This window comes from Pimephales promelas, chromosome 1, assembly GCF_988280905.1.
Source record: "Pimephales promelas chromosome 1, fPimPro1.hap1.1, whole genome shotgun sequence".
NCBI lineage: Eukaryota > Metazoa > Chordata > Actinopteri > Cypriniformes > Leuciscidae > Pimephales > Pimephales promelas.
In genome coordinates, this window is record NC_142769.1 from 36,017,277 (window position 1) to 36,032,670 (window position 15,394).

The 15,394-nt window shown below is 37.6% G+C and overlaps 3 protein-coding genes across 8 annotated transcripts in view; 2 read left to right on the forward strand and 1 right to left on the reverse strand.

Moving 5' to 3' along the window:
• myo1ea (myosin IEa) overlaps nucleotides 1–6,846 on the forward strand; it is a 58,831-nt gene extending 51,985 nt beyond the window's left edge. Inside the window, exons 21-29 of one of the 3 annotated variants that reach the window (XM_039689121.2) lie at nucleotides 863–1,032; nucleotides 1,144–1,289; nucleotides 2,006–2,152; nucleotides 3,102–3,259; nucleotides 3,376–3,465; nucleotides 3,553–3,763; nucleotides 3,937–3,969; nucleotides 5,306–5,475; nucleotides 5,652–6,846. In XM_039689121.2, the coding sequence (XP_039545055.1) occupies nucleotides 863–1,032; nucleotides 1,144–1,289; nucleotides 2,006–2,152; nucleotides 3,102–3,259; nucleotides 3,376–3,465; nucleotides 3,553–3,763; nucleotides 3,937–3,969; nucleotides 5,306–5,475; nucleotides 5,652–5,728 (1,202 nt within the window). In that variant the 3' untranslated portion in view covers nucleotides 5,729–6,846. The remainder of the gene's footprint in view (nucleotides 1–862; nucleotides 1,033–1,143; nucleotides 1,290–2,005; nucleotides 2,153–3,101; nucleotides 3,260–3,375; nucleotides 3,466–3,552; nucleotides 3,764–3,936; nucleotides 3,970–5,305; nucleotides 5,476–5,651) is intronic. The other 2 variants (XM_039689122.2, XM_039689123.2) reach the window with 2 other exon arrangements.
• Nucleotides 6,847–7,675: 829 nt separating this feature from the next.
• Nucleotides 7,676–9,981, reverse strand: ccnb2 (cyclin B2). The gene is made up of 8 exons (XM_039689124.2): nucleotides 9,822–9,981; nucleotides 9,548–9,658; nucleotides 9,187–9,456; nucleotides 8,949–9,107; nucleotides 8,501–8,737; nucleotides 8,247–8,387; nucleotides 8,049–8,159; nucleotides 7,676–7,915 (listed from the first exon to the last, which is right to left on the reverse strand). Exons 1-8 carry the CDS (start codon nucleotides 9,837–9,839, stop codon nucleotides 7,805–7,807), a joined length of 1,158 nt encoding a protein of 385 aa, XP_039545058.2. The 5' UTR covers nucleotides 9,840–9,981; the 3' UTR covers nucleotides 7,676–7,804.
• Nucleotides 9,982–11,513: 1,532 nt separating this feature from the next.
• rnf111 (ring finger protein 111) overlaps nucleotides 11,514–15,394 on the forward strand; it is a 36,929-nt gene continuing 33,048 nt past the window's right edge. For all 4 annotated transcript variants that reach the window (XM_039689068.2, XM_039689070.2, XM_039689069.2 and 1 more), the window contains exon 1: nucleotides 11,514–11,936. The gene's annotated coding sequence lies outside the window, so the exon portion shown is untranslated. The remainder of the gene's footprint in view (nucleotides 11,937–15,394) is intronic.

The following is a 15,394-nucleotide window of genomic DNA, read 5'->3' on the forward strand; positions in this document are numbered from 1 at the left end:
TCTCACTGGTATTTAGTTGAGCTATTAACAGTGTCCAATTATGGACATACACTATTTTTCAAAAGTTTGTTGTTAGTAAGAGTTTTTGAAAGAAATCAATACTTTTGCTCAGGAAGGATGCATTAAATTGAAGTAGCAGTAAAGACTTTTATAACGTTACAAAAAAAAAATGCAGTTTTTTTGTTGTATATTCATAAAATAATTCTGAATATAATGTATCAAGGTTTACACAAAATATAACAACTGTTTTCAACATTAATAATAATAAGAAATGTTTCTTGTGCAGTCGATATCATCACAGGAATAAATTTAATTTTAAAATAAAATTACACTAGGGTAGAGTCATTCTAAATTGTTAAAATATTTCACAATATCACTGTTTTTACTGTATTTTAATCAAATAAATGCTGCATTGACGAGCATAAAATACTTCTTTCAAAAACATTTAAAAAAATCTTTGCAAACCCAAAGTTTTGAATGGACATGAAGTCAATCAGAATTTTGTAATTTTTTTTCCCCTGAAACATCTTTTTTTGTTACAAATATAATTTCAACCACATATCCAATTTTAAAAATGTTTGCAATAAAATGGCTTACTCATTTTTCCCTGTGAATTTTATTGCTAGCATTTTTATATATTCTAAACACACAATTAAATATTGTATTTTTTTTTTTTTATAATTTTACAAAATTATAGCTTTATTGTTAATGATACTCAAAAAATCCGTTCACATATGAAATTTACTTTAATTGGTCCTGTTTCCTTTACACATCACATCTATCTTTTGGACATGGTGGGACATGGCACAAGAACTAAAGCTCTTTGAGTATAACACTGAAGATTTATTCTATCTTCTTCCAGCCTCTGATCTGCTGCTGAACAGGAAGGAGAGAAGAAGGCACAGCTTGAACAGGAACTTTGTGGGTGATTACCTGGGTATGGATGACCGGCCTGAGCTCAGGCAGTTTGTGGGCAAGAGGGAGAAGATTGATTTTGCAGACAAAGTCAATAAATTTGATAGGCGGTTTAAGGTGAGCATACCAAAATTAGCTCACAGATGTGCCTTAGTATCAATGACTATTTTTAGCACATGACATGTAGCATTTATATGTATGTATGTATGGGTGTTTTAATCTGTTCAGAGCATCAAGAGAGACCTGATCCTCACCCCTAGATCTGTCTACCTGATTGGAAGAGAAAAGGTGAAGCAGGGGGCAGAGAAAGGGCTTGTGAAAGAAGTCCTAAAACGCAAAATTGACGTAGAGAAGATTTTGGCTGTTTCATTCAGGTACATCACCACACAAGCTACAACCAACCTTAGCACTCTAGGTGATCATACACACACACACAAGAATTACTCTATTCAGCCACAAGGAGCCAAAAGAGCTGCAACTTCCCTCCCATAATGGCTTGAATAACCATCTGCTGAATTATAGGTGTAGAGACATCAAAGGTCCAGTCTAGATGTTAGAGCCTTCGTCTGCCCTGTGTTACTTAACACATGTTGAATCCAGAGGGTCTGGATATACAAAGCTTCAGTCTTTTAAAAAAACATTTATAGTTTTTTTTAGTGTTCCCTTGAAATGATCAAACATTCAGAACTCTCTCAAAGAAACCTAAAGATCTTACAAATAATGGCCAAGAAAGCCTTACCAGCAGCACCCCGCAACCTTGCATACTTTGCTTTTGTGAGTGGGGGGTTGTACATAATGTGAACCAGGTGTTGCTGGGAAGGGAGAGTATACCTTGTAAAAAAGTCATTAGAAAAGACTTAAGTTTATTGGGTGAAGCAGGGCATCTCTGCATGTGTCCCAGACACGAAAACTCCCAACAGCCCCCGTATCACTTGCATTTTTTTTGTGACCCGACAACCTTTGTGTCTTTGGAAACCCCTAAAAGTGCCTCAACACATGTTTTACCTGAACTGAAAGCCTGTGCTCATGTTGAATGATCGAACAAATGTGGATATTTCAGGTCTTGAAAAGACATTTGTTTCACCTACAGCACAATGCAGGATGACTTCATGATCCTGCACGAGGACGAGTATGACAGCCTGCTGGAGTGTGTATTCAAGACTGAGTTCATCAGTTTACTGGCACGCAGATACGAAGAGAGAACGCAAAAGAAACTACCTCTCAAATTTAGCACCACGTAAGTTGAACTATCTTTCTCATGGCATAGCAAAGGCATGACTTTTCAATGAATACAAATTAAACAGAATAATGAAGTAGATTATTTTTTTTTAGTATCTGTATTTAAGTGCCCATACTGTTTTAATATTGAACAGTGTGTCTGTTGTTTTTATAATTTATTTTATAATTTCATTTAATTTATTTGGTCAACATTTGTTAAAGAATTTGGGGTCAGGAAGATTTGTTTTTATGTTTCTGTAAGAACCCTCTTACGCTCACCAAGACTATTATTATTTGATCAAAAATACTGTAAAAACATTATTAATAGTTTAATTATTTACATCTACAATTTTAAACAATTTTAAATATATATTTTTATTATATATATTTAAAATATATTTCTAAATAATTTTAAATATATATTTTTTATTTTAAAATTTAATTTATTCCTGTGATAGCAAAGTTGATTTTTTTCCCCCCAGAAATCATTCTAATATGATGATTTGATGCTCAAGAAAAATGTATTATTACTATTATTAATGTTTTTGTGAAACATTTTATACTTTTTGTGTGATTCTTTGATGAATAGAACGTTTACTTATTTGAAACAGAAATCTTTTGCAACATTATTAGAATCACTTTTGTCTTTTTGACAATTTTTTTTTTGTCACTTAATAAAAGTACTAATTTCTTGCAAAATATCTTACGGTCCTCAAACATTTGAATGGTAATGTACATATACCTAACAAATTTCTTTTTGTGAAATTATTTGTTATTATGTTTCAGTTGTCTTTATATTTTATTATATTGTTATATTTTCAAATAAATATTTTTTATATACAGTATATTTTTTAATAAATGGCATTTGCTTTTTATGGTCTAATGCACGCCATGACATCCAAGCTTTTTATCCAGTTATGTTTTGCGGCCACTGTATGTTAATGATTGACCGTGATTTGGACCTGCAGGCTAGAAATGAAACTGAAGAAAGATGGATGGGGACCCTGGAATGCTGGAGGATCCAGACAGGTTCAGTTCATCCAAGGTCAAGGGGACGTAGCAGTGCTACGACCCTCAAACAAAATGCTGCAGGTCAGCATTGGACCGGGTTTGTCCAAAAACTCACGTGAGTGATGATGACTCGTATTGTGTTTTATTCACAATATCATTTAATATTATTTAATATTAAATTATTTGTTATCCATGCAAGATCTCATACACACAAATTCAACCCTCATTCAGGTCCTACTAAGCAGGGCGTCACTCAAAGCGGCCCCAAAACGTCCAGGACACACCACCACATCCCAGCACGAGTCGCACCTGGCCCTCCAGGTACCTTTTCCCGTTCAACTAGTACTATTATCGACTATCCTAATCTTCCATTTGTTTTAGTCAGTAAGCATGTGTGTTTCCCGGCAGTTGCTCACCAAAATGGAGGGCTGAAGAATGCAAATCACACTGCCAATCAGAGGAACTCGCAACATCACAGCAATCAGAAGCCGACATCAGGAAACACGGCCCGTCCATTCCTGCCTTCTAATGTCAATCAGCTCAAGGACAGAGGCAGCAGACAGACACCCCAGCAACCCAACTTGGATTTCCTCAAAGTACCAGACCAAGGGGCTGCAGGGTGAGTGGACATACATTTCAAAATATATGGCTAACAACTATCTCATTACTGAAGATGGTTAACATTATCTAATTGTTAGATGCATAGCTGAAGCTCTTCTACCAGACATTATCCATGCAAACAAAACAGTGAGCTATGTTTGAATGTAACATGCATGTATCTCTTTACTGTAGCAGAAATCATCAACCATCTGGCAATGGAGGAATGTGAGTCTGAGCATGTGTGTAGTTTCTGTTAGGTGGCAGTGGTTGTGGTTCATTTGACTAGTGATAGATCAAAACCAGAGATGCCCAACCAGAAAATCCACCCTTGCATTCTTTCTCATTCTTGTTTTGGATTTCTGGTTCCTTACAATAAACTATCATATTTTATTGATTGAAATTTGATTTACAATACTGTTCAAAAGTTTGAAATTGGTAAGACTTTGGTAAGAAGCCACTTATGTTAACCAAGGCTGCTTTTATTTGATCAAACATGCAGTACAATATTGTGAAATATTACTACACTTTTCTGTTTTTAAAAGTATTTAATTTCTGCAATGGCAAAGCTGAAGAAACATTTCTTCTTATTAATAATGCTGAAATAAATTATATTTTTTGTGGAAATCCTGCGAAAAGAACAGGATATTTGAAATAGAATTGCTTTGTAACATTGTAAGAGTATTTAATGTAACTTTTGACGAATTTAATGCATCCTTTCTTAATAAAATGATTCATTTGTTGTTTAAAAGTACTAAGGCCAATTCACACCACACAAACAAACAAGCTGGCCATTGGATTTAGACTTTTATGAAAAATAACTGTCATGTTCACACTGCCCATAGAGACACCAACAAACGCTGATTGAACACATTCAGTCGGGTGAAAACAAACCCCGACCAACTCCGACAGGGAAACACACTGATCCGACAAAACCCAACAAACATGTTTGTTGGCATTTATCCGTGTGGTGTGAATTGTCCTTTAAATCTGACAGACCCCAAACTTTTGAACAATACTGCATTACCGAATCAGATTGTGAATAGCTAGTCATATGGAAGAGGATTTTCTTTCTTCTTTAACTTCAGCAAGGTTAAGGACTCTGGATTGGGCATTTTCTAAAAAATTCTCCTTTGTAGTCATGATGAGGATCGACTCAGACACATCATGAAGACTGAAGGGCCAACAAATGTCCCTTTGTTGCAACAACTGAAAAAAAAAAAAAAAAAAAAAAATATATATATATATATATATATATATATATTTATTCTGAGGTGGAGGATCAACTGAATGAAGTCTGTTTGGGAAATGTAGACTAGTTCAGAGTCAGACTGACAGTGCCACAATGCATAAATGTGAATCTGTCGCCACCTAGTTGGGAACACATGAACTAACACCACAAAATCAGACAGCTAACCCTCTCACTGCAGCTATCTGGTACTTCAAGATCCTAGTTGACTTCACACTTACCTTCACTTGTAGAAGCATGTTCCCATGGTTGCTGCAATGTTAAAAACGTCACCTGTAATTCCATCGGTTAATGTCCTCTGTGTTTTTTCCCAAGGGCCCACAGACAGTCCACCAACAGGCCTTCTCCAGGAGGTGGTCGGCCCAAACCGGCCCCCAAGCCAAAGCCCCAAGTGCCTCAATGTAAAGCCCTCTATGCATACGATGCCCAAGACACAGATGAGCTCAGTTTCAATGCAGATGACATCATTGACATCATTAAGGAAGGTGAGAGCGTATTTCGCAAATGCTTATTTATGAAAATGAAAAGGTTTCATGAATATTGGTGGCATTTTGCATATAGGGCCTCTCTGAATCTTTTTTTAAAGATATGTTGTGGTTCTTGTTTTTTTTAGTGGCAGAATGTTGTCATTTTGGTATTTTTGCTTTATTTATTTGTCTAGACGCCTCTGGATGGTGGACAGGGAGACTGAGAGGTAAACAAGGTCTTTTCCCAAACAACTATGTGACAAAGATCTAACCTCTTCTGCTGTTGATGAGGCGACCAGAACCTCAGCAGACTTGTTCGAAGAAGGATAAGGACAAAGAAAGGAGGGGAAATGGAGATAATGAAGGAACGAGCGAAGTGTGCTGTGGCTGAACTCCTCATAAGCTTTGCGTTGTGTTGCCACGGACATTTTGAGGCCATGCGGGCAGACGCCGACCGGACATGAAAGTTTTCTCCAGGGCGCTGAATACTGAGCTCTCCCTGTGAGCACTGATCAAAACTATTTATTGTATTTATATTACGGCATTCTACAGTTTATTTCTGATGTGGTTTGTTCATCTTTCATTGACATTTAAGGTGATCTGAATTCACTTAGAGATGAAGTAGCCATTTTATGTGGGAACAGGCTTTTTTATTTTGCTTTGAAATGGATAGATTTTATATGTAAATTAAGGGGCTTGGCTTTAGAGTCACCTGCTGTTTGTGATTTATATATTTTTTTCCAATCTCTTGAAGTCATGTCCAAATCAATGGTTTTAGTGGGAAATTTTTTGCTGCTAAGGAACGTTTTACCATGATATTGCAGTTAAGAGAAACCCAAATGTTTAAAGTGCACTACAGCTCTTGAAAACCATGGATTGTACTTTGCTTTTGATGTTACGTTCATAATCTTATAACAATGCTGAATGTATCATTGTTCTAAAGATTCCAACAGTTTAAATTTAAACTGTAGTGGTATTTCCATGCATTATTTGGAAAACCCACACTCGCCATGTCACTGTATAGATAAAAAGCACTTTATGAGTACAATATCATATAAATGTACTGGTCAGGTCATCGACACCATTCGTCAAGGTGCTAGTAGTCAGTGAAGAGATGAAATAGGGGCTGGATCTACAAAAATTTCTTAAAGGGATAGTTTGCACAAAAATTAAAATTGTTCCAAACCTGTATGAATACATTCTTAGATGAACACAAAATATGTTTTGAAGAATGTCAGTAACCAGTTAATTGGCCCCATTGACTTCCATTCTATGCAAGTCCACTTCTCAAGATAAATTCTTAGATGTAAGAATGTACCAAACAGTTCCCATATATTTTACTAAGAACATCTTAGTTTTTTTCTTAAGAATAAAGTGACAGATATTGGTGTTTGGTGTCTGTGTACTATCCTACTGATGCAACAAATTTTACATTACATTCAGAAAATTAGTTCAGACAAATCATGTTATTTCTATCTAGAACTTTATTTGTAGGATACCTTTATTTACATTGACAAACATTTTCAAGAATGAGTGTTATGTTTAACAAAAGTATTGGGGACATACAATATAAAATTTTTGTAAAAAAAAAAAAAAAAAAAAAAGTAATGTGTCAACACATCCCATGTAAATTGAAAGCAAATATTTAATCTATTTTAAAATACACATTCACAGTGAGTTTGATGGAACTGTTAAGCAAGAGGCATAATTGATTTAATAAATGCCCACTGGATTAAAGACAATAGGTTTCAATCACTAACTGCATAACCACAAATTTTTGTGCGGGATATCTGCAGACAAACATTTTTCTCTAGCAAATGTACTTTGGTACCAAGATAAAATGGGGAAACTGAAAACAACATACCATTCTATGTAGCTTAGTATAATAGAGCAACAGCTCACCTTAAATGTCAAGGCACAGATTAGTGATAGAATTATTAATTAAAAAATTGCACATATGCAATATACCTGACAGCAGGTGGAAAGACTGGGGACTTAATTTAGTAGTTTCATCATTTGTGATGAGTCTGAAAACACAACTTCAAGATTAACCTTTACCACCAATCCCATGACAGCACTAACAAGTCAGAAAATGGCATTAAATCTTTGAATTAATGCTTTCAGCTCCAATTTGGCCAATAAAAAGGCAAGCAAATACAGCTACAACAAGTTCATAAAACCAACTCAAATTTAAACCCTCAGCTTAAAATAAAAAAAATTAAAAAGTAGAAACATTTATTAATACAAGCAATCCAAAAATATGTACATCAGTTTAAAAAGCAGCAGTCCATCTCTCAAAATGGCTGACACAAATAAAGTGCAAGTGTTCATTCCCACATAAAAATCCTCAGGAGCTGGACAGCAGAGGAGCAGCCAGATCCTTCACAAGTGACGACTTCAACTGAGGAAGGAGGCTGATCTTCATGAGCCTACTGCTGGAGTATTTCTTTTTCACGGTCTGTAAGAGATGGACAACATCAGCCTAGAAATTAGTACAAGTAACCCAATGCTCATGTACCTTTTTGAAAGATTCGCTTTGAATCAAAATCAGGCAAAAGCATACGTGTAACATCTAATAAAAATGCACTTACCACATGCTTTGAGAGTCCTTCATTGACTGCAACCACATTTTTGGCAATCTGTTGCATGATAGGCTTCAGGTGGGCCTCAGCATAGGTGGAGTAGTGTTGTTGGGTTGGTGACTGGAGCAGCAGGGGAAAAAGAAAATAATCCATAAAAGTGTATAGGCGTGTGTGTATGGCAGAGAAGGAAAAAAAGAAAAGGATTACCCATTTTTGGCCATCAAGCACAAGTTGAGAGAGGCACAGAGCAGCAGCTGCAGTCTCAGAAGGCTTATAGTGGACCATGTCATAGTCAAGTAGCGTCAGTTCAAGGAAATATTTTGCCAGTGTATGCTTCTCAGCATCCGCCTAGAAAGCATTTTTAAAAATGGAAGGACTTAACATCTGAAGCTTAGAGAAAAAAAAAAAAAAGAGAAGAAAACTCCTGCCAAACCACAGTGATTATGAAAACCTGCACTTGCATTGCCAGCCTTTGAAGCTCTCCGCAAAAAGTGCAAGGGCAGAGGACGTCCAAGTTCAAAGTTCAGCTCGCTGAGAATCAACATCTCCATCTCTCTGATCTGGGCTTTTGAGAAGGCATCGTCAGCGATGTAGGCAAAGTCCCCAACCAGCGGCACATACATTTCCTCATATTTACAAGCAACCAGCATTGCAGTAACTCCCACTAGCTGGAGCTTCTTTCGGGTCACAGGCTGAACCTGAAAGGGAAAGAAAAAGGGGTTTAGCAATTCCAAACTTCTGTAGATTCAGTCCATAAATAACATTGGTTACAAGGTTTTAAAATCAAATTTGATTAAGTCACTCAGACATTAAAATTCACCAAGTCATCACCCAGAAAGTATACATCAGTATAGCATTCACAGCATAGGGTACGGCATGAACAAGAGAACAACTGACTGTAAAGGTCACCTGGAGAAAGCGATCAAGGATGGCCACAGTCATGTATAAGGTTTCCTGCAGGAGCTGAAATCTTGAGTGCACCTGAATCAGCCAGTCAACCAGGAGAGCACGCATTCGTCCATTGATATCATAACCACGCATATAACGGGGACGAACCGACTGCTGAACCTGCAATGAGAGCACAGAAGATGTAGGAGGAACGAAATGTGGAAAAGACAAGCACTGTAAACGGACAAGCCGCAAGTACCTCAAGGCTTTGTAGATACGCATAGATGTCCTTCACATATTCAGGACACAGCTGAGGCATGTCAGCATCCCCCTCATCGATGTCTTCGACTGGAAAGAGGGTGCTGGAAAAGGCTTGACACAGTTCCTCTTCCTTCATGCTGACGTCAGCTTGAGCAGAGGGGGTCAACGCTGGGGCAGGCGGGGGGACATCATGCTGCACCTGGGCACGTTTGGGTTGCATAACAGCTGGCTGGACAGTCGGTTTAGCGGATTGCAAAGCTTGAACCTTCTGAAATGGAAAGAACAAAGAGGAATGCGTGGCATCACGCTGTTGCTCAAACGCACAAGCTGCACGATGGTAACGTTAAATAGACACGCACCTTAACTGGTTTGTGGGAAAAGTTGGAAAGTTCGCCAAACACGGCTCTCCTTGCTGCACCGTTTCCAGGACCGCCTTTGCCACCGATAAACATAGGGTTGTTTACATTGCGCTGTATGAGGAAAGGAAGTAAGAACTAAAACCATGCTCATTCAAGCCATTTCAACACGACTCTTAGCTATTTAACGTTAAGCTAACAAACACGAAGCTGCTTTGACGCTAGCAAGCCTTTTATTAGACAAATATAAACGCATATTTCTGCATTTAATACTCACCAATGCGTGCATTTCCATGACGAATAGGCTTTTCAATAGGTCTTGCTTAAATAAAATATAAAAAAATTAAAAACAGACCGTTTAATTTTTAATGTTCCTTGTCCAACTCAAAACAAACCGCACAGTACTGTACAAAAGGCCTTCTGCTGATTCAAATACTGCTCCGTGCTGTCTGATTGGCCACTGCCTCACGAAATACTCGACTTCGATTGGTTGAAATGGAAAGGGACGCTTTTCAATCATTCATCATCTCCAGTTTCACATTTGTAAAACTCTGTAAAACACGACGTCGACGACATTGAACTGACTCATTTAAAAGTTGTTTGACTGATTCCCTTAGTAATTGTTGGTTAAGTTAGTATGGTGGTGATAATAGTGACTGCTGATCAAGGACCTTTAATTTTTAAGACAGGGCATTTTTTAAAATGAAACATTTTAAATATAAAACCGGTTTTGGGGATTTAAACCCGCATTTTGTTGCTGTGTGAATGTGGCCTTAGAAAACTCATGCAAAATAAAATTTTAAGACTCCATGTATCTGTTTATAATGAATAGATTTTTTTTTTAGCTATGCCCATTTTTTAATGGGGTACAAATTGTGAATTAATGTTATTTTTAAAATCCTCTTCTGAAATAGTGATTCGTCCATGAACAAATTGTTAAAGTAATTTAATCATTCTTGTTCATTTCCATGTTCTGACCATGAATAATGTTTCCTTCACTTAACTCCATTTTGAATAAAGTGACTGCTGAATAAATAATATTAAAACAGTTTTAGAACAGCCTCGATCTACATTATCCCACTTATTACATTGCTACCTACCAAATAAATCAATAATTTCACACAAAATAATGATTTTAAAAGGAGTTTATTGATTTAAACTAGTATATCCTCCAGAGTGAACAGAACTGTGTCCATGGCAACACTCTGTTTTTCATGGCAACGGTGTGTTAAACCAGAGACAATTTATATACTTGGCAGTGGTCTGTTGTCAAAAAATAAAAGAACGCATTAATAAAAATGCATAACTCACTATAAAATGTTGACTCTGTTGAGTGAGTTCAGAACTCACACAAAATATTGACTTGTCGCCACCTAGCGTAACTTGATGAGGGGCTCAAAAGATTCGAGACAATATAATACACCACATTCAGTGGGTTAATAATATTACGGGATTTTTTATTTTTTACAAAAAAAGCATTCCCCATTTTGAGGGGGTTTGTCACCTTTAACTTCTCAAAAACAAACAAACAAACAGAATCGCAAACACATCGTACTAGACCAATCATTAAAAAAGGTAATGCATTTTACCAGAGACTTGTGATATTAAGGCCAATTCAGTGTTGTGTTGTTTCTATATTTTTATATTGAAATAACGAAAACCTCATAAAACATACAAGCTTGCACCTTCAGTTTATGTGTAACGTAGGCTATAAGCGCTGATCGCATGAGGCTTCCCCAATACAACATAGTAATATATTGGTCCGCATTCATAAACTGCCTTAAAAATATCTTTATAGATTCACAAGAGTCTGTAGCAAACCACTATGAACATTAATTATTCACAATATATTGTCATTTTCGGCAACGGCAAGCCTTTAGGCGATGTTGTTGTCCCGGAGAGTCGTCAAGGATGCGAGAATGTCGTAAAATGTCGAAATGCTCGCTCGCGCGCGCGTGTGTGCGTAGTAGTAGGGCTGTTCACATACACACACATAGCAGCGCTCTAATGGACGCCGCGAATAGGCAGGAATGGGGACTCGCACCCGAGGACAAACGGGGAGGAATTCGAAACATATATGCCCGCTAAATTAAATGTTCTCTCCGTACAATTAGCTCGCCGTGACGTTAAACGTGTGATACTGTAACTCGCGTGCGTATTCTCATACATTTAAAGGGTAATCGTCGAAATATCCGTCAGTTAGCGGGGAGGCTAAAGCGCTGGGCCTCTCTCTCTATCTCCCTCCCTCTCCGGGTTTATTTGACTGTCAGTTTCACACAAGCCTCCGCTGACGTTCACTCGCTTCCCTAATACTTTTCTACTTCTGTCGACGAAAATTGTACACTGGAAAGGGGTTAAGTCCAACGGGGGTAGTTTTCCGACCTGTAAAGAGGTAAGTGTCTCTGTTTATAGTTGTTTTAATGGTAAATTTCAATTGGTATGAGCTATTGTTTGACTAACTGGAGAGGCTAATAGCCCGCCGCTAGCAGTTTCAGTAGAGAGTGTGTTTGTCCCAACACATCCAGGCCCAATGGGCTACTGATACACAACATTATCTGTCACTTTTTGTTTAAACGTGTCTTAGATGTCTGTTTTAGGATGTGTTTTAGAATCTGTATATTGCTGTCAACTAATATGTCGAAGGAAGTATCAACATCAACATGCCATTGGTGCCTTTATTTTTCTGTTGTTTATCAAACCCTCGTTGCCTTTGTGTTATGATTTATTGAATTGTTATTGAATCGACGTTGTTATTTGATTGGAAATAGAGATGCTGGTTTCATCTGGTCATTTTGGGACGGAATTGGTCAGCAGCTGGATCAGATTCCAGTCTTTGCATTTACAATAACGCGTTTAATGTGCCCCCCTCTGGGAGCATGACATATGTGCTGTTGACTCCCATAAAGCAGTGACATCTGAAAAGAGATTATTAATACCACCATGGCTCAAACTATTCCTCAGTGATTTGTTCAAAGAATCTTCTCTCTCACGGTGCACTTCCATCATCTGTTTTGAAAAACAAAACCATTCAAATAAGATGCTGTGTTACTACTTTTGCTCCTAATTGTAATAATCTTAATATTCCATAAATATATGAAAATGCTATTCCTGTCATTTGTCTTAATGGCTCATTAAAAATATAATATCTGCCTCTATAAACTAAGGATTCATTTGTGTTAATAATAAAGCGTTTCTGCTTTCCAACATAAGACGTCATGCTTGGTGAAAGAACTAGTGTTTTGTTTAAGACCTATTAATGTAATCTGTGGTTGATCTCTCAATATTTACTAATGTTCTTTTCCAGCTACATATACATTTATTTATTTAACAGACACTGAGAACAATAGAAGCAGTCAAGCTAACAATAGGACAACAACATGCAAGATTGCAAGTTCTAGGAGGACCCTTCCCAGTTTAATCTAACGCAGTACTTGTACTTTTTATTGTATAAAGATAATACATACAGAATGAAAGATGCGTCATCAGCCGTTTCTTGAAAATGGCCACAGACTCTGCAGCTATGTTTGAGTTAGGCAGGTCATTCCACCAGCAGGGAACAGACCAGAAAAAGGTCAAAGAAAGCGATTTTGTGCCTCTTTGAGATGGCACCACAAGACGGCATTCACTTTTAGTGTGCAAGTTTCTGGATGCACATAAGTCAGAAGTAATGAGTTTAGGTAAAAGGCAGTGGTTGTTCTGTTGGTGAAAGTCAGAGACTTGAATTTGATGTGAACAGCAACTGGCAACCAGTGCCATTTTGTGATGAGAGGATTGACCACTCTGGCTGCAGCATTCTGGATCAGTTGTAGAGGTTTGACGGTGCAACCTGGAAGACCAGTAAGAGAACACAATAGTCCAGTCTGGATAGTACAAGGGCTTGGACAAGGAGTTGTCTAGCATGCTCTGATAAGAAAGGCCTGATCCTCCTAATGTTGTACAAGAAAAATCTTCATGACTGGGCAGTTAGCAATGTGGTGTCTGTGAAGTTCAATTGATAATCAATTACAACTCCGAGGTTCCTGGCTGACCTTGATGGATGACAAACCTAGCTGAATGGAGAAGTTGAAGTGTTGGGTTGGCCGGGACCACAAGCAGCTGTTTTCGCAAGGTTTAGTTGAAGGTGGTGGTCCTTCACCCAGCCAGAAATGTCCATCAGGTAGGATGAGATGCGAGCAGCAACCTTTGGATCATCAGGCTGGAATGAAAGGTAGAGTTGTGTGTCATCAGCGTAGCTGTGAAAGAAAAAGCCATGTTTCAGAATCACAGACCATAGTGATGTTATGTAGATGAAGAAGAGTAGTGGTCCAAGCACTGAGCCTTGAGGCACTCCACTTAGCTAGATGTTGGGTCTTAGACAACTCACCCCTCCACCCTACGCAAAACCAAAGTGCACACAAATAGCCGCCTCTCCAGAGTTTCGCAACTTATTATTATACATAAACATTAAAATACACACACAGTTATTTAAAAATGTCCATCTTGGCAAAATATTTGCGTCGGTTTTGTGAATGTGAACAACGTGTAACAGCATATTGTCTCCATCCAGGTGTTAGTGACAGCAGCCTTTTTTCAGTTCCCCACCCTAGTATCGATGATGTAAAACTATTCATGTTTTGCTCTAGAGGCAGTCAAATGCATATTTACCAGTGTAACATCACAAATTCCGCAATATCTAAACAAGCTGTTTTTTGGAGCTTGATTAAATAAATGTTTGACGTCATACAGAAATGAACAACAAATCCTCTTTTTATATTTCTTGTTTTGTAAGATTTTATGTATTTTACTATATTTCATTATATTTTAGTTGTTCCATTACAGTATCTAGTAGGGTTGTTTCACTGCAGATTAGTCTATTCAAAGTTAATCGTTTTAGTCGAATGTGTTGCTTTACAGTTATTCTCTTATGTTTGGGCTGTGTGTCATGTCATGCTATTGCTTATGGCGGAGCTACTCAACATAGATATACACAGCGATCCCTGGGGAAGGAATTAAAACAGCCCCCTAAAATCCCCGATCTTTTGAAATCTGTATCCACCTTGGCGTCAAGAGGCACTGCCACAATATGGGGCCCTCTGGGGCCGCTTCATGGCGATGCTGTGGTGCACTTTGTTGCATGGCACAGCGGTACATCACAGGTTGACAGGATCAGTCTCAGAGGAGCCTGGGAGAGCAGTCTAGCTCAGGGACAACGATGAACACAGTTCGAGTGAAGAGTGAAAATTGTGCTAAGAAACATTATAAATAATAATGAATAAATCAGTTTAGTTTAGTCATGCAATAGAAGCCCTACTTTTTTATTTGGTGCATGTCTGGGAGTCTGGCAGTAACAAAAATATTTACAGCAGGGATAGATTTTAAAACCTGTTTTTATGTGTGTGTTTTCTGATTATACATAAAAAATGTTTCTCAATGTTCCCCTTTTTAATAAATTCACAGCTTTATAGGCATATGTTGATGTTTTCTGAGGTTATAGACTGGGTCTATGGGTTGTGAGAGGGTTTGTCTTGGTTTGCTTTTGTGAAACTGGATATTGCTCAATGTCAGTGGGTCATAATAAAAGTTAGTGGTCTTGATAGAATAACAATATTACTATAGTAGTTACAGTAAAACATTTTGACTGCAGTTACTGGGCAATTTACTTTGTTTACTTTTGTGGAAGACATTTTGTTGGGGTTTTGTTCTTTTGAAATCTTTTTCACCTTTCTGATAGGTGATAGGTCTTTTTCACCTTTCTTTCCATACCCCTAAATGGTGTATAATACAAATACATGGTTAAAAACAGTCTTATTCTTTAGTCCTTTAATTGTAAGGGGCTGTACGTTTTGCAGGGCAATCCTTTCTTTTCCTTTG

What these genes read in the sequence shown, in the direction of transcription:
- ccnb2 (XM_039689124.2), bottom strand. An exon ending in CGTATCTACAAAGCCTTGAG is followed by an intron (nt 9,108 to 9,186) that starts GTACTTGCGGCT and finishes CTCTCATTGCAG; the next exon opens with GTTCAGCAGTCGGTTCGTCC. An exon ending in TCCTTGATCGCTTTCTCCAG is followed by an intron (nt 8,738 to 8,948) that starts GTGACCTTTACA and finishes TTTCCCTTTCAG; the next exon opens with GTTCAGCCTGTGACCCGAAA.